At 41.2% G+C, this 19,292-nt stretch overlaps 1 protein-coding gene and 1 long non-coding RNA gene across 3 annotated transcripts in view; one reads left to right on the top strand and one right to left on the bottom strand.

The window, feature by feature from the left end:
* LOC135226453 (uncharacterized) overlaps window positions 1-5,968 on the top strand; it is a 78,880-nt gene extending 72,912 nt beyond the window's left edge. The window contains exon 3 of the long non-coding RNA XR_010317229.1: window positions 5,830-5,968. This is a non-coding gene — a long non-coding RNA (uncharacterized LOC135226453). The remainder of the gene's footprint in view (window positions 1-5,829) is intronic.
* Window positions 1-19,292, bottom strand: part of LOC135226452 (ELMO domain-containing protein 2-like) — a 130,915-nt gene that overhangs the window by 62,068 nt on the left and 49,555 nt on the right. For both annotated transcript variants that reach the window (XM_064266046.1, XM_064266045.1), the window contains exon 5: window positions 2,548-2,645. In XM_064266046.1, the coding sequence (XP_064122116.1) occupies window positions 2,548-2,645 (98 nt within the window). The remainder of the gene's footprint in view (window positions 1-2,547; window positions 2,646-19,292) is intronic.

Here is a 19,292-nt window from a genome sequence, read left to right as displayed (position 1 = left end):
CATGAAAAGTAAGCAACGAGAATGAAAATCCTAGCAGGGAACCACCAACAATGTTGCCGGTTCGGCTGGCAGAGAAAATCTGGCCCAATTGGGAACGGTTCCTAGCGCTAGCGCCACGGTAACGGGGTGGTGGTTGCCTGAACTACTAATAGGTTACTAGCGTTTGCCGCGAGTTTTGAAAATTTCTGCCAGGTGGAACAGAGAATATAGAGAGAATATAGCTATATATATACCTGCCAGGTAAGTGTCATACATTAAACCAAAAAGTCAAGAGGATACTCAAGCAATGAAAAGTTTTCCAAAATCCTGAGGCGGAGGTGTGTAAACAGTTGTTTACGACACCGGCGACAGAAGAAATCTGATAGAAAATGGGAATGGTTCCTGATACCCGCCTCCCAGCGGCGGGAATGGGTACTAACCACCCAACTCCCACTACGTGTGTCGTAAGTTTTAGAAATTCTGTCGGACTTCAGAGAATACAGCTATATATATATCTGACAGGTAAGTTTCATGAACAAAAAATGATTTACAAATTTTCAAATACTATTATTAATGTAAACACAGCTAATTATTAATTCATTAATGAAAATACATATAGTTTAGTGAATTAATAAGGTTTTAGGTAGAGAAATGTTTTCCCTCGTCTCTTTTCCCAGTGTCATTGATAGAGGGGGAGGGTGTGCCTGTCAAGTATCAAATATCTTGACATTACTGACCAGAAGGGTAGTGTGTTGCCCTCTTTGAGGTCAAATATATGATGTTTTCCAATCAGTGCTCTCTTTCTCTTTCTCTCCAAAAGTGATAGATAGATAAGGATAGAAACAGAGAGTAGTTGATAGGAAGATATGCATAATATAAACTGTATTATTGACATTTTTAATTGTTTAACCCATGTAAGGAACTAGTCCAGAGCCCCCCCCCCCCCCCTCTCTCTCTCTCTTTTTTTCCCCCCCCCTTTTTCTCTCCTATCTCTTCTCGTCTCTCTCTCTCCTCCCTCATCCTCTCTCTCTCTCTCTCTCTCTCTCTCTCTCTCTCTCTCTCTCTCTCTCTCACAGAGCAGGATTTAGAGCTGCTAGTTGCTGATTGGTTTGTAGCTCCCTGGTTATTAAGGGAATTTCACTTTTCTTTTTTTTGTTCAAAGTTCACTGATATTGTAGTATATTCTTATAACCTAGTTTTGTGAATTAATCTTTACTTTCCTTTCTGTAGTACTGTCAATTATGTATTAAATTTTTAATGTGCATATATAGTGTTTTGTTTTTCTCGCTCTCTCTCTCTTTCTTTCTTTCTCAGTTTTCTCTCTCCCCCCACACCAATCACACAGTAAGGTATTACATATAAGCGCTTTTAGAGGGTAGGTTCCAATAATCATGGGGGGTTGTGGTCCCTAACCCCCTTGAATATGGGGGTCGACTGTAATTGGCATCAGTAGATGGGTTATGTATTAGTGTTGGTACATGATTTTTGATGCCATTAAGTGGTTTATCTGCGCTGATCAGCGCTTACAGCTTACAGCATTGTAAACACCATTTATTACCAACAATGATCTTCTGTTATTGGCACTCAGCCGGGAATGGAACTGGGGACTACCTGTATACCTTTTAGATTTTGTCACCTACAGAATAAAGCTTCAAATTAATATCAGGAGTCAGATGGTATGAAAGAATGATAAATGATACTATAAGGGAAATTATGGAATTTCCATACAGTATGTATTTGGATAAGATAATAGTGAAAGCAAATGGAGACAGCTTGGACATGCCCTCCTCATTATCCCACAAGAATAATATGTCATAGTGTCAGATGGTCTCCTGTTGGCAATGTGGGCACCAAAAGAATTGGAAGACCCAGACTTATTTGGATGAGAAGTATGAAGCAGGATGCTGGAGACGACTAAAAATTTGTGGAAGATGTAGCATGAGACAGACGAGTGGCAGAATGTCGAAGAGTCATCCTTGGCAATGCACAGCATTGGAGGTGATGATGATGAAGATGGTTAATGAACAAGTGTAGTATATGTATGTACTATTTATATTACAGGCAGTCCCTGGTTATCGGTGGGGGTTCCGTTCCTGATGGTGTGGCAATAACTTGAAATTGATGTCAATATGCCAATCGTCAGTTACTGGCACCAATCCTTAGTTATCAGTGTCAATAACCAAGGTTCAGTGCATATTGGTGCCGAAAATTCAGTTATCGTCATTGCTAGATAAGCGCCATAAAACAGGATCTGATAACCGGAGACTGGCTGTATATGCTAAATCATTAAATAAGCAAAGAGAGTATGTATATGAGTGTAGCATGAAGCAAGAGAAATTGAACACAGGACTGTGGAAGACCAGGGTTCAGAGGGCATGGTTTTACCTAACCACTGAGTCACTTTTGCCTTTCCTATGACCGGCCCATAATGGTAGATAACTTGAATTAAACTGTCATCACTCAACACAAGGCAAATGAGCCCCCTGAGAGACTTATCATCTATAAATAACAACAAACAGATACATCAGTGACATGAGAGGAAGTGAAGTTTGTAACTGAATTACTTACAATAAATTTTCTAAGCCTAAGATGCCCATGCCTCGAAAATCAGTTTTGGGGTCATCTCCTTGAAACCCAATGTCTTGCCATTGTTTAGTTACTCTGGCCTGTGAGTAAAGAAGATTAAATTTCATTAACATGGATTAAAATACACCTACACTTTCATAGTTAAAAAATTTATGCAAAATAATCTTGCTCTACAGCTGCACTAGCCTGTGTATATTTACAACCTTTTCCTACTTCCACAGAAAAAAGAATACCAATCTTATAGATGATAACCAATAATCCTAGCAAAAGTATTTTGCTAATGCCCTTAATACATCAGTAACATTATAATGGTTACTATCAATAAAGAATAAAATTACACACAATACTGACTATAATCTTTTAACACAGCATTCTTTTCTCTTCTAAAACTACAGTATATCAGTATTTCATCTGACTTCTTGTTTTCATGTTGCCTCTACAATCATCTTTAATAAACAACGTAGGAAAAACCTATTTTTGGTAGTCCCTGTCGAGTCCTCAAGGAGTTACCCCTCCTTGGTGACTAGACTAATATCAAAGAAATATCTTTTAGCCAGGTCTTGTAACCGGGTATTGTTGTAATGATAAACACTATGACACATGATAGAGTATAATGGACTCAGAGACAAGAGGGCATTTTCTCTCATCTTCAGCGAGGCTGAACCCAGTTTTTCTTACATCAAAATCTGGAAGAAGTGACTATTGCAAATGCATGTATGCCAGCTTGCTTACGACCGGGCCAGTTAAAAGACCATGAACCATTGCTCTCTGTTGGTCAATGTAGGATGATCCCCTGCCCAAATCCTGAGCTTTTTTTTATCAGGGAAGTGGGAGGGTTTTGAGGAATCAACAGCGAATACCAAAAATAGGTTTTTCCGATGTCAAAACCTGTTTTTTTTAGTCACTTGTTTTGTCCTCAGGAGCTTTACAAGGAAATTGATATGTGATGAAAGGCTTAAGCTCTCAAAATTTTAATCCCAATAACCCAGAGAAAAACTAAATAGTTTCTGGTCCAAGGTCAAACCATAAGTTTTGTTCACAAAATAACAAGAACTAAACAAGAACTTATTTTTTGGGGGTGAAGTTCTGTAGTGACTTACCTAAGTATGCTGGGTATGGTTGCAGTCTTATCGCACCTTCCCCAGCGATAGTCAGTATACCCACCTGTTAGTAAGACCCCTGGTTTTCCATTCTAGCACCTATGAGGTCAGGACTAACCATACCACCTACTGATACACAGTGTAGTCGGATATGGGCTATGTAAGACTTTACTAATAAGTAGCTTTACATATAAGCTAAGGTGTTGTAAAAACTACATTATTTTTTATTGAGCCTACAATATTACTTTATATAATATTAACCATAGGCTTATTTGTTCTTACTTACCCTTGTATAAGATATTGCCTAATCCAGATTATTATATATCACATTGAAACGTATAAGCTATATAAAACAGAAACTTATTAATGTGTACCCTTACAGTCAAACTATTATTTTTGTCTAACCAAGGGTGTTGTTTATACCCAATCCTAGGTTATTTGGTTTACTATATAAAACAGTAACCCAATAATGTTATAGCTAGGCTATCACTTACTCTCATCTTGATACTGCCTAATCTGGAAGATTTAATTCACACTTAACGGTATGGGTTACATAAAAATACAGTTACCTTAGTATGTACCCTTAAAGCTAGGCTATCATCTCATCTGTTACTATTCATCTAGTCCCAGGTAACTTTGTCTTGGCTAAAGATTTAGTCCAATAATGGGAAGTTTATCACCTAATATAAGGTACATATGCCTCATCCTGGATTATCTAGATAGTGTTTTAAATATATAGGCTATATAAAGGGAAAAAATCTTTAGCCTGTTTATCAAATCCTAGGGTCCTTGGTGCAAAACTAGGCTGTTGCCTATGACCTTAAAATGATGTGTGTTAAAAAGCTCTTCCTTTACCTTAGTTTAGGTTACTACCTAATTCAGGTTACTTAAATCACCTTTTGGATATGTAATCCTAGGTTATAGGCTACAAACAAAATCTACTATACTGTTAGGCTATCATCTCATGTACGCTACTGCCTAGGCTATTGTAGACATCATTATCTTCTAAATTAATACTAACAGTAAATTGCAGAATTTCATTAGCAAAAACTTTTAGATAAAATGATGCATTCTTCAAATTTTGTACTTTTCACAAAAAGCAAACGAGACCATTAGGAAGCACCAATAATGTTTTTGCAAAACAAAGGCCGGATTTTGGATTTCATATAAAAAATAAACACTTGTTCCACAGTTTAAACTTATCATTTTTAACTGGAGCTTAAAAATAAGCACTTAACTTTCAAGTTTAGAGGTTTCCAAGATCCTTGATGAAAAAATTTAGAATCTAAGCGATCTTTAGCAAAGATCACTGGCTTGAAGTAGTAGACACTGTAAGTTGACTAGGAGAGGAATGGTTCATAAAACTGCACCACCAATAACTGGGGACTGCCTATGTACTTTATCACGTGTCACAGTGTTTATCATTACAATACAATAACTGGCTACAAGACCTGGATAAAAGATATTTCTTTAATATTAGTCTAGTCACCATGGAGAGTGCTGACACACCATGGAGGGGTAACTCCTTGAGTTCAAAACAAGCAACTACCCTAACAAAAAATTCCAAAATTGTCCCTTTCTTTGAATCAACAAGTTTTAAGCCATCATTTACCTTACTGTTACATTGTCTTTATAAAAATGCAGCCAAGTCCTACAGGACACTGCAAAGAACCTTTACTATTATCAAAGTACACTGCAAATAAGATCGTTACTAAATTTACCAACATTCACTGTAACAACAACATTCATATGAAGTATTAGTAAATATACAAACTCCACTCCATAAATTAAACATGAAAAGATAATGCAAAAATTAGGAAGAATTCACAAATAAAGTTCACTGCAATTGAAATAGGAAACATCAAATAACTAAAAATGCATTACTGTAAAGCAAAAAATAATGCAAAAACAGGGATCTAATATACTTATGAAGTAATAAGCAGTTTTATAAGTAAGACACTATGGTCATGTTCACTTCTAAAAAGCTAAAACCTGACTCAGCCACTATGTGCATGTAATACTATTACAAATAAAAATAATTCATGAGAACACATTTGATATTCATCCATTATATATTTATGGGGCATAACTAAATTACTGGCATTTCATATTTTGGATGGTTATTACAAATCAGTAAATTACAAATAGTCTTATTCTGTTGCAGAATGCACCCAAGTGCACTAACTCAAAATGGTTTGAAGGATGAGATCCCACAACTTATGTGCCTGCTGAACCCAGAGTGCTGCCTGGCCACTAAATCTTCTTTGTGCCTTCACTGGGTCTGGATGTGCTGCACAGACTTCAAAAACTTTGTGCCTTCACTGGGTCTGGATGTGCTGCACAGACTTCAAAAACCAAAATGGGCTGTCATTCACAATGAACCATCTTCAGTTATTTTGTATTATCTTCTTCACCAAAAGCAATGCTCAGTGTTTAGAGTGAGTTACTTTCTTTATCTTGAGTGGGTAACTGTTGTATTGTGAGATCTCTCCTCTTCCTTTTTTTTAGTGCCCAACAGTAAGCTTCATGGACTTTCTGTAAAATTTGGTAATGTTCAGCAATTTTCAAGTTTACATTGTTCATTTCATCATATAACTCTAAGCTTGGGTTTTTTTTTTTTTTTTTGCCCAGCGTAGTGCTTACCTCTTACCAGTCAGTATGTTTACCCAATACCTGTGTATGCTTTTTTGCTCACTATAACATTGGTTGTTTTAAATCCTCGATTGTGTCCCAGCTATAATTATTTGCTCTATTTATAGAGCCTAGTGTTGAGCTTGTAACTTACTTCATCATAGAGTATTCTGAATTTTGTATGGTAGTATTAATCATGCCTCAGAGTACATGGACAGGCCTTCATGCAAGGGACACCAGTGTTCACCTGATTTGACATGTGCTGTGTGTAACAACTGGTTTTTGCATTTGTATTAGTACTAGTATGTTCAGTAGCATGCCTGTAAACAATGTAACCCTACTTTGGCTATGGGGGAGTTGTTGGACTCAGGTTCTACCTAACAATCCAAACCCACAGCTATCAAGTTTTGGGCATCTTTGGATGGGGCTTCCTCCTCCACTATGCCTCCTCATTATCTCAACTCCTACAGTCTACTTGCCCAATGATTTTCTTCCAAACAAATGTCTGTCTCACGTAATGTTCTAGAAGTCAACCTTGTCATCAGCTAATCTTGCAGTTTTAGGTATGAATTATGCCTCTCATTCAACTCTTTCTTCCTGTGGTGTTTCTGTCTTCATTGGACTTCCTTTGCTCAGCTGATGATATTCATCATGCAGTTCTTTGCTACTGTGGATTTTTCTATGAAGGAGCAGTTTGCCATCTTATCGTGTCTTCCTACTCCAACTGATCTTTCTATGGTCTTCCTGACAGACTCAGAACCTCCTCCTTTATTTGAAGCCCATAGGTTTGACCCCTTCTGGTTTGACTACTTCCGAGTATTCAAGTTCCTTCACATATGAACCTGATTTTGATTACTGCCCTCTTCCTACATATGCAACTTCTCACCTTCTCCTGATCCTGAGTGTTTTTATGCCCGAGTGTATTTATGTGCTACAGTACAGGCAGTCCTAGTTATCAGCAATCTGGTTTTATGGGGCTTGTCTAATGCTGAAAATTGCCAAAAATTGGTGATTTTTTACTCTGGCATGCGCCAATATATACCTAACAAAGGAGCCATTGACCAGTTATCGGTGCAAAATCCAGTTATTGGCACCATAAAGTACCATAAATCACCAATTTTCAGAACAGAACCCCCCCCGATAACCAGGGACTGCCTGTATAGCACTTGTGTATTTCTGTGTACACATGTTAACATGTACTCAAGCACACCTGTGTATCTGATTGCTTCCTAGTACATACTAAACTGCTCCTCCATACTAAACTTCTACTATATTCATGCTGTTCCTTTCCTTGGTGGATGGTGTGCATTCAGTAATTCCTGGTTACATGAATGACTGTGTGCTTGCGACCATTTTGATATTTTCAGTCTTGAATTATCTGCCTATCTCTGGGGATCTGGTAGTCCACATCTTCAGAAGCAATGTACACTGCTCCCATCCCAGATCCAATACTTTCTTGGCAGCCTTCACATCAACTTTACCAATAAAGTTGTCTTTGCAGTTGCCTTCTGTGGCTCCTCCAGTTTCCACAGTTCATATTTCTGCAATTTTGTTATTGTCGGGTATTCTTTGTTGACAAGACTGCAAAGTGGAACTCTTTTGGTTCCTCCAGTGAGACCCATCTTGCCCAAAAGTATCTTCAAACTATGCCACAAAGGTTCTCTGCGTCTGTGCTAGGAGCCTTCTTAGTCTATCAAACCCACAATGGTTGCCATCTGAGCTTGTCAAGTCCATAGACATGCTTCTCCCTGACCCCCGGGACATAAAAGCATCTCATGTTTAGCTACTCCATACTCTTGCTGTCCTCTTCTCCAAACTACCAGACAGATGACTAACATGAAGAAAACAAGGAAGATCTGCAAGCTTTCAAAGACACTTTCTTTATGGGGATCTTTGTAAGATTTGTAAGCCACTTCCTTTATGGCAATCCTCAACTGAGTCTGCAACATCTTTGGTCCTGACCATCCAGCTAGACCTCTGCACACCATAACAGCAACAAGGTACTATAAAGCTCCAAGACCTTTTAAACTTCTGCTGAGTAAGCTGCTCAATTACAGTCCGGTCCCGATTTATGTGTGTTTGAATTGTGCGATTCCCTTTTTATGCGGTCGCTAGTCCTCAAAAATAGATTTTCTGTATCTGGGAAACTGTACAAAGTCTGCAAGTCACAAGCCACAAAACGTATCAAATCTATTGTCTTTTCAAGTATTTTAGGTGGGGGGGATGGGGAGGGGATTCGCTGGTATCTGAGAAAGGGTGGGGGGAAGGCTTGGAGGAAAAAATTATTATTCCTCTAAAGGGGAATGCAAAAGAAAAATTTCCTACTCAGCCATTAGCTAAGACGGATGGCTCTGCCTCACGCATTAGTGACATCATAGCGCAGTGTGTATGAATGATCGGTATCATCACCATCATCATATGTATTATTCACGTCTGCGAAGTGTATTCTGAATGATCGGTATCATCATCAACGCCATAGATATTATTCAGATCTGCAAAGTGTATTCTGAAGGCTTCTGCTCAGCCATTAGCTAAGACGGAAGGCTCTGTCTCACGCATTTGTGACATCATAGTGCATTGTGTATGAATGATCGGTATCATCATCATTGCCATATGTGTTATTCAGATCTGCAGAGTATATTCTGATCATCTGCATCATGTATGCATCTGCCTAGAAGTCAAAGAGGAAGAATTATTTTCTTGAAACTAAAAAGCTTGCCCTTAAGTTAAAGACGAAGGAAGGAGCAACTTCCATTTTGGCAGCAGTTGACAACTTGAAATCTGTCGTTGCTGAACATGAAATAAGAAGTTTTTTGTTCTAGGTTAACTTGTTTTGGCTAACTTTTGGCATTTGATCATTTATTTTTTTCTACTGTTGAAATAGGTTTTGATGAAAATGACTATACTCTTGTTTTTTTCCATCTGTCCATCCTCCTGTGGTGTTTGTGCATGGTAACACTGTGTCCTGGGCTTTAAATAATATCCTTTTTTGAATATTAATGGTGTAATTCGCATACAGTAAATTATTAAAACACTTTTCAGTTGCAAGTATACACCCAGATATCCTTTTATTTACCTAAAACTTACACATAGCGTAACTATTTAAAACCCGGGACGCAGTGTTACCATGCGAAAACACCACAGGCGGATGGACAGATGGAAAAAAACAGAGTATAGTGAAAGGTTTTTTTTAAAGGAAATGACTGTATTGTACAGTACACTGCACCCAATGGTGGCACTATTTACGTGTGGGAGTTTTCACCATCCTGGATGTAATTTTAAACTTTTTCAAGCTATTAAGACCTTTTTAATGTTTTATTTATCCATAAGAACAATTTCATATTAGAAAAAATTACAGTATAGTACATAAAAAGTATTGAAAATGGGTAGTATAAAAAAGTTTGACTGGGTAAGTTGCCATTTGCCTTGGCCCTAATGGAATTATTCCCATAAGGTATGTGTTTCGAAATCTGCGAATTTCCAATTCTGCGAGGCTGTGGATCAACCAAATTCTCACATAATTGGGGACCATACTGTATGTCCACAGGGATATTTTCCTTCACATGGTAGATTACTGGTCCTGACCTCAGCAACCTCTCCCTGATCAGTCACAGAAAATTGTGCTGGATCTAAGGCTACTTTCCTCAAACTCCATTCCCCTCTTTCTCCAACACTTTTTTTTAATTTTATTTTTTACACTTCACTTGGGTCACTAGATGACTTCAGAGATGGCTGCGTGTGAGTGTTTCAGCAGAGAAAACTTGGCCCTTCTGAACAGGCAAAAGTGGGTATACTTGGTTAGTGCCCTGATACCTAGTAATTCACCTCCAGTTGAGAATATGGATAAGGCTTATCAGCTTGTCTTCTCCCTAGGTTGTGCCTCAGTGTTGAATGTTTGCTACATGTACAGCTAGTTGTCGACTTAAGACCGCAATTGGTTACAACCAACTGGTTGTAAATCGTTTTGGATGTAAGTTGGCCCATGTTAATTTACCGTAAGAATATTATACTAGCCTAGCCTATGCTAGGGTAATCAGTACCATCTTTACATATGGGGTAGCCTTTCCTATACTACACAGTATACTTCATACATATATGGTATAGTAATGATTAATTTCAGCTACGTTCAATGCACATTGGCTTAAGATAATTCAGTACAAAGAAAAATTGAATAATATTAACAAGTTAGCCTCGTGTATACAATGACGATGTTATCACGATACATATATCGTACATATACTAATACAGTAGCTTAGCCTACAGTATACTGTATACTACATATACGATATAATTAAGTAATCAATTAACACAAGCCAATTTTGGAGGTTCAATACATTCTGACAATGATATATCAGTAGAAAAAAAAATTGCACACGAAACGGATATCAGATTTGGACCGACATCAGCATACCTAATTGAGCGATGTCAGGCTGCTGATGGGTATGTATATTTATGAAATGAAAACATAATGAATATGCATCTTTTCTGTGAATCTTTTAAAAAGTTATACATTACTGTATCCAATAATATTGTATGTATTCTCATATTAATGTATCATAAAATATTTATAAAGTGGTCAATGTTTTGGTTTGAAAATCAGCTGATGGCGAATACGAGTTTATTTCGCCATATTCAACTTAATTCAGAGCGAATTGCCTTGCTTCTAGTTAGAGTAAAATATCTAGATACTTTACTTATATGAGACAAAGTAATTTGTCATTATAAAATGATATTGTTATGATACAATAAAGTTTCATACATACTTACCTGGCAGATATATACATAGCTATCGACTCCGTCGTCCCCGACTGAAATTCAAATTTCGCGGCACTCGCTACAGGTAGGTCAGGTGATCTACCGCCCTGCTCTGGGTGGCAGGACTAGGAACCATTCCCGTTTTCTAATCAGATTCTCTCTTCCACCTGTCTCCTGCGGGGAGGCTGGGTGGGTCTTCAATCGTATATATCTGCCAGGTAAGTATGTATGAAACTTTATTGTATCATAACAATCTCATTTTCATACATTCAACTTACCTGTCAGATATATACATAGCTGATTGACACCCTTTGGTGGAGGGCAAGAGACAGCTAACTACTGACTAGACAGGTAAACAACATATGTTGTAGGTATTAATAGACCTTGGTTCCTACCTTATTAGGTGGAAGACTTTGTGGCTACTGCCCAGGAGTCTGCTTCACCTCAAGAGCCTTAGCGAGATAGTGATCTGCGGCCAAGAGTTCTTGTGGGTCTGTCGATGGGGTCTCATCCACTTACTCCGCAGAGCCTAACTGGCATTTGTCAATGGGTGCTAATCCGCTTATATGACAAAACGCCTTCTTTAAGGAGCACACAACCAATCCCGATCACCCGATCCTAACCCGTGTTAGTTCTAAGATTACCAAGAGTCATCCCCAAACTCTTAGCAAACAACCAAAAACTCGATAATCACACATACAAAATTCAGAAAAAAAAAATTTGTACCCCTCTAAAAGTCAGTTGTCATTTGATTTCTTAATGAAGAGAAGTGAAGGCCGCCAGTGCGGCATCTGACACTCCCATGCACAGGAAACACAAGAACACATCCGACAAGAGGGTTACGTACACATATTTAAGGATCAGTGCTCTCTCCTTTACCCAGAACTGTCTGTGCTGACACAAACGGACCTAGAGAAAAACATTTCTCATACGTAACTCGCACATCTTTTAAGTAATGAGATGCAAATACTGAGTTGCATCTCCAATAGGTTGCATCCAAAATATTTTTAAGTGACATATTCCTTTGGAACGCAATAGACGTCGCGATTGCCCTTACCTCATGAGCTCTTACTCTTAATAGATTAAAAGAGTCATCTGGGCAGTTCTTATGAGCCTCAGTAATGACACTTCTAACAAAGAAGGCCAAAGCATTTTTAGACATTGGTCTCTTGGGGTCCTTCACCGAGCACCATAGACCATGTTGTGAACCTCCCAACTGCTTCTTTCTGTCCAGATAGAATTTCAGTGCTCTAACTGGACAAAGTGATCTTTCTATTTCTCTGCCCACTAGGCTAGTAAGTCCTTTTACCTCGAAGCTCCTGGGCCAGGGATTCGAAGGGTTCTCATTTTTGGCAAGAAAGAGAGTCTGGAATGAACAAATCGCAGAATCTCCTTTGAAGCCAACTCGTGACTCAAGGGCGTGCAACTCGCTGACCCTTTTAGCCGTAGCAAGAGATAGCAGAAATATACACTTTCTAGTGATATCCCGGAATGAAGCCGTATGAGGTGGTTCGAACTTCTCGGAGGACAGAAATTTCAGGACCACATCCAAGTTCCAGCTTGGAACCCTAGGTTCTACTGACTTCGATGTTTCAAAGGAACGAATGAGATCGTGCAAATCTTTATCATTCGTCAAATCTAATCCCCTGTTTCTGAAGACTGCTGAAAGCATACTTCTGTACCCCTTAATAGTTGGTACAGAGAGATGCAACTTTTCCCTCAGGAAAAGAAGGAAATCCGCAATTTCAGTCACAGAGGTATTGGAAGAGGACAGCTTCTTCGACCTGCACCAGTTTCTTAAAACTTCTCGGCAATTGCGCTTGCCGCCTTGCGAGAAAACCCTCTCGCTCTGACAAGTCTTTCGATAGTCAAAAGGCAGTCAGAGCAAGAGCGGGTAGATTTTGATGGTACCTCTCGAAGTGGGGTTGTTTGAGCAGATCTATCCTGTTTGGAAGAGATCTGGGGAAGTCCACTGTCCACTCCATTACCTCCGTGAACCAAATTCAGGATGGCCAATATGGGGCTATCAGAGTCATCTTGGTTCCCTTCGAGGCCACAAACTTTCTGACTACTTCCCCCAGTATCTTGAATGGGGGAAAAGCGTACACATCTAGCCCTGACCAGTCCAGGAGAAGGGCGTCTATTGCATAAGCCCTGGGATCTTCTACAAGGGCGCAAAATGTATCTATCCTTTTGGAGAGAAACATGGCGAATAGATCTACCTGAGGTTTCCCCCAAAGATACCAAAGGCTCTGACAGACTTCCGAGTGGAGGGTCCATTCTGTAGGAAGGACCTGGAACCTCCTGCTCAGTCTGTCCGCTCTGACGTTCCTCTCCCCTTGGACAAATCTTGTTAGGAGAACCACGTTTCTTTGATTCGCCCAAATCAGCAGATCTCTTGCTAGTTCGTATAGGGCGAGAGAGTGAGTTCCTCCTTGTTTTTTGACATAAGCCAGAGCGGTTGTATTGTCGGAGTTTATCTGTATCACTTTGTCTCTGACTATGTGCTCAAAGCTCTTAAGAGCAAGGTGAATTGCAAATAGCTCCTTGCAATTTATGTGCCATGACACCTGCTCTTCCGACCAGGTGCCTGACACTTCTTTGGATCCTAAGGTCGCACCCCAACCTGTCTCCGACGCGTCTGAGAACAATGTCAGGTTTGGGTTCCGTACTTCCAAGGATACTCCTTTGTTTTCTTCTAAGGGGGTCAACCACCACCTTAATTGATCTTTTATTTCCGATGAGATTGGAAACGTGTTCGAGAGCTGTCCTGTCTTCCAACTCCAACTGCTTCTCAGGAAGAACTGAAGCGGACGGAGATGTAGTCTTCCTAGAGGAAAGAACTGTTCGAGCGAGGAAAGGGTCCCCAGAAGGCTCAACCATTCCCTCACTGAAGTGCGCTCTTTCTCTAAGAAGTTCAATACTGTGGAACAGCCTTTCCTTATTCTCTCTTGAGAAGGAAATACTTGAAAACCCCGAGAATCCATCTGAATCCCCAGATAGACTACGTTCTGGCTGGGGACCATCTGAGATTTCTCGAGGTTCACGATTAATCCTAATACCTTCGTCAATTCCAGGATTGTTGACAGATCCTCCAAACACTGCTTTCGAGACCTGGCCCTGATGAGCCAGTCGTCCAGGTATAGGGAGACGTTTATCCTTTCATGTGTAGGTGTTTTGACACATTTTTCATCAAGTCTGTAAAGACTTGGGGAGCCGTAGATAGGCCGAAACACAGGGCCCTGAACTGATAGATCCTTCCCTCGAACATGAAACGAAGGTACTTCCTCGACGAATGGTGAATCGAGACGTGAAAATATGCGTCTTGAAGATCTAGGGACGCCATCCAATCTCCTTGACGGAGTGCTGCAAGTACTGAAGCAGACGTTTCCATGCTGAACTTCTGTTGTTCTACGAATTTGTTCAGCGAACTTACATCCAGTACTGGTCTCCATCCCCCCGAGGCTTTCGCTACAAGAAACAAGCGATTGTAAAACCCCGGGGAGCTGTGATCCAGTACCAGTTCTATTGCTCTTTTGTCCCACATCTGTTCCACCATTTGACGAAGAGTATCCATCAGAACAGGGTCCCTGTATCTGGCGGACAGTTCCCTCGGTGATGTTGTCAAGGGGGGCCTGTCCTTGAATGGGATATAATAACCCTTCCTGATTATTGACATCGACCAAGGATCGGATCCTATGTCTTCCCATGCTCCCGCAAAGAACTGTAACCTGGCTCCTACAGGTGTCTGGAGGAAAGATTTCTCATTTTCCCTTCTTAAAGGGACGGAAGGAAGATCTTCCCCTTCTCCCGTTATCTTCCTTCTGGCGATGGATCTAGCCTGAGGGCCTCCTCGAAAGGGCTGCTGTTGCTGAGCTGGCCTAGTGGCTTTCTTTTCCTCACTGGCCACAGGTCTATTCTTCCTTGAGGATTGTCTTAGAAGATCTTGAGTGGCCTTCTCAGTTAGTGAATGAGCAATGTCTCTCACCAACTGAGAAGGAAATAAATGTTCTGAGAGAGGCGCAAACAATAAAGCGGATCTCTGCGAAGGAGAGACGGCCTTAGTGAGAAAAGCACTATGAACCGCCCTCTTCTTGAGTATTCCCGCACCAAAGAGGGAGCATACTTCTGCCGATCCATCTTGAACAGCCTTATCAATGCATGTAAGGATGCTATGTAAGGTTTCGGGGTTTAGCTGTTCCTTTTCATGGGACTTCTTAGCAATAACTCCAAGGGACCAATCCAGGAAGTTAAATACTTCTAAAGTGTGGAAAAGTCCCTTGAGAAGATGGTCCATTTCCGAAAGACCCCATGTTGCTTTAGCCGAATTTAAGGCGTGTCTCCTCGAGGAGTCTTCGAGACTCGAGAAGTCTAACTCAGCTGACACGGGCAGAGACAATCCCATATTCTCTCCCGTTTCATACCATATGCCTCTCCTACCCGTTAGTTTAGCAGGAGGCATGCAAAAGACTGTCCTTCCTAACTCCTTCTTTGTCTTGAACCAGGAGTCAAGAGATTGTAGGGCCCTTTTCATAGATATGGCCGGCTTCATTTTCAGGAAAGATGAAGACTTGTGCGCTTTCGTGCTTGAAAAAAGAGAGCGCGGAGGAGGAGGAGCGGCTGGAGTCAAGGCATCTCCATATTCTTCTAAGAGAAGAGAAGAAAGAACTTTATAATTTGAAAGTCCTTCTTTGTTAGTGATTTCGTCCTCCGAGACGTCTTCTAAATTAATAGGCTCGGAAGGAGAAGGCTCCCTTCTCTCATCTGTCTCCTCCCTTGATCTCTTCCTTTCCGAAGAAGAAGCACTTCTACTAGGAGAGGGACTAAGAGTAACTCTCTCTCTACGTCTATCATTAGGCGAGTCGTGCATAACAGTTTTACGCCTGGAAGACTCCTGTCGGATATCAAGCTCTTCATGAGGAGAATACGCCTGGCGTTTAGCAGGAGTATCTCGCTGAGAATACTCCTGGCGCCTGGTAGGAGTATCATGTTTGGAATACTCCTGGCGCCTGGCAGGCGCAACACGCTTCGAATACTCCTGGCGTCTGGTAGGCGCATCGCGCTCCGAATACTCCTGGCGCCTGGTAGGAGTATTAGGTTCAGAATACTCCTGGCGCCTGGTAGGAGTATTAAGTTCAGAATACTCCTGGCGCCTGGGAGGAGTATCGAGATCAGAGTACTCCTGGCGCCTGGCAGGCGTATCTCTTTCCGAATACTCCTGACCTTTGGAAGGCGCATCTAGTTCCGAATACTCCTGGAGTTTGGTAGAAGTATCACACATGGAAGGCGCATTTCGTTTGGCAAGTATATTGCGCTTAGCAGGCACTCTACTCCTATCAGGAGCTCCCTCTTCTCCATTTGGATCTTGTTGTTTGGATGAAGTTCCAGTCCTTGAACGATCTACAGGAAACTCGGGCTCTTTGCGCCTACTTGGCGCCTGGCTCCTAGCTGGCGCCAGACGCTTGGCAGGAGTTACTTCCTTTTCCACTTCTCTCCTGCCTAACGCTCCGCTTCCCCCAGAGATGGTCGCCTGTGCGACACCTCCCCTGGAAGGCTCGTTGCGCCTGACAGGAGATCGGTATTTGGATCTCTTAATCGGAAGCCTATCATCCTTCTTACGAGTAGGCTCTTTAGAAAGTACTCCTACCAAAGACGCTAATTGCTCCTGCATATTCATCAAAATTTTCCTGGTCGAGGACTCATTCGAATCAGGAGAGGGAGATCTGGAAGGCGCTCGAGGATCTCTTACAGTCCAAAGATCTAACTCCTTTCTAGCCTTCTTTATTACCGAAGGCGCATCTTCTTCAGAGAAGCGCTCGGGACTAGAATTAAGCTCAGGTTCTTTCCAATTCCTCTTAAGCGGACGGGAAAGCTTCGACTCCTTCCATCCTCTTCTCGGAGAAGGCGAACTAGATGACGAAAAGCACTCTCTTAGGACGCTTTTCCTATAGCTGTCCCTGGCAGTCTGAGATGTAATAGATTCTGCCGAAGGGACTTTCAACTTTCCTTCTCCTCTGGGCCAGGGAGCTTGGAAGAGGTCTAGGCCTGGGAGCGTCGCAGAGACGACCAGACGCCCACTCCACCACACTGGGGACACTAAAATCACTTGAGAAACCACATTCACTTCTCTTACCTTCCAATGCTGCCATTTTTTCCTGCATTTTCTGAAGGGAAGCTCTGAGTTCCGCCATTTCTGAGGCCGAATCAGAGGGATTAACAACTTGTGAACGGGCTGAAATAGAATGGGCATAGTTATCAGAAGAAGAAGCTACAGAACTAGATAGAAGTTCACGAGATCTAGACATTTTCCGGCTTTTGTAAGCCGCCTTCCTCTCTCTATCTTTCTCTAACTTCTTCAAGTAAGAAGTTAGATTCTTCCATTCTTGCGCACTCAGTTTCTCACACTCGTTACACGTATTCTCAATCGAGCATTCAACCATTCTACAACCACTGCATGCAGTGTGAGGATCTACCGAAGCTTTCGGAATCCTCACCTTACAGCCCTCATTCACACACACTCTGAAACTAACACTAGAGTCAGACATATTCACGAAAATCCAAAGCCAAGTCCAAAAAAAAAACAGTCCACGATAGCGAATGCCAAACAACGATCCAAGTACGTCACCAAAAATCAGTCGAAAGATGATCAAAAGCGTTGTGAAAAAAGAATTCCAGTCAGGAGGAAGTAACAACAATGTTGATACCACCGGCGACAGAGAGAATCTGATTAGAAAACAGGAATGGTTCCTAGTCCTGCCACCCAGAGCAGGGCGGTAGATCACCTGACCTACCTGTAGCGAGTGCCGCGAAATTTGAATTTCTGTCGGGGACGACGGAGTCGATAGCTATGTATATATCTGACAGGTAAGTTGAATGTATGAAAACATGTTTTTAAGTATTTTTTCATTAACAGATTGCGTTGTGGGCATGTTTATTACGTAAAAATATTATGTGAGTCCATTCACTTTTTTCACTTCATTTCACAAGCTTTACCGTTACATTACTTATCTTTTATCAGCGTGAAAACAACAATAAAAGGGTTCTTTCAAGACCTGAATTTTTATTAAAATTATTTTCTCTCAATTTCATCTACGGTTGTGTTTGATGGTTAAGTTTACTGGAGTTATATCCATATTGCTGATGCACAATAAGTCATTAGCAGCTTGAAAAGTGAGCTGCGTGTGTGAAGAGGCAGGAGCTGGGAAAAAACTGTTGTACATTCAGCTGAACACCTCTGTTTCTTGCTTACATCGCTTCCCAGTCATTTTAGTTGTGGGTGGTCGTAAAGTCAATCAGTCGTAACTTGCATAGGTCATAAGTCGACAACTAGCTGTAATGCAGCTTAGCAACATTATGATGAGGAAAAGAAAGAGTTTTGCATGGCTTTTCTGGCTTTCTTTCTACTGCAGAGCATTGCTTCCTGTGGGTTTCTAGTCCATGAATTGGGGGGGAAAAGCAACCTGAGGGTGTCAGCCCATTCCACTCCCCAATCCAAGGTGCCTTTCTGACAAAAGACTCCCCTTAGCTAATGCCATTAATCCACCACACCACATAATCAGCAGTCCACATATACCACTCTTGAGGTCTCATCCATTTTTGCCACATCAGCATTGCTCTTTAGAAGTAAAGATGTGGAGATATGTACAAGCCACTAGGTGGAAGATACCAACATACATGAAGTCCTGTTGTTCCTTTTGAGCTCCCCTCTCCTTGGGAACACTTGGAAATGCCCATTTCCAAGCGTTTTGAAGGCTCAGAAGCATCGGAAATTTCCTTAAGTGGCCGAAGGCTGTTCACTGACCAAGGTCTCCACCTCCCCTTGTCTTGTTTGATTGCCTTCTACAACTTCAATTCAGCCAAGAGGCACATTTTTAGCTAGGTAGCTTCCAGTTACAGAAGGGTGCCTTTGTGGTGATTCTTCCAATGTTGTCAGGCTTCTACAGTCAGCTCTCACTTTCTTTGGGAAGGGTGGAGACCAATTATACAACTATGTCAGTCAACAAGTCTCTTTGATAGGCTTTGTCCCATATGGAGAGCACAAATTCCATCCAGAGATCCAATTGCAAAGGGGCTTTCTGCTTTGATAGACCTGAATGATGCATATTTCCACACCCTAATTCTCCCATTCTTCACGAAGCAGGAAGCATAAGAGCTTCATTTGGTGGAGCTGCATGTTCCAGTTCCAGGCTCTTTATCTTAGACTGTGTATTTCCCCTAAGGCTTCCTCAAGATTCTCACCCC

Source organism: Macrobrachium nipponense, chromosome 14 (genome assembly GCF_015104395.2).
Source record: "Macrobrachium nipponense isolate FS-2020 chromosome 14, ASM1510439v2, whole genome shotgun sequence".
Classification (NCBI taxonomy): domain Eukaryota; kingdom Metazoa; phylum Arthropoda; class Malacostraca; order Decapoda; family Palaemonidae; genus Macrobrachium; species Macrobrachium nipponense.
Note: the sequence above shows the minus strand (reverse complement) of the source record. Positions and strands in the feature narration are given on the sequence as shown.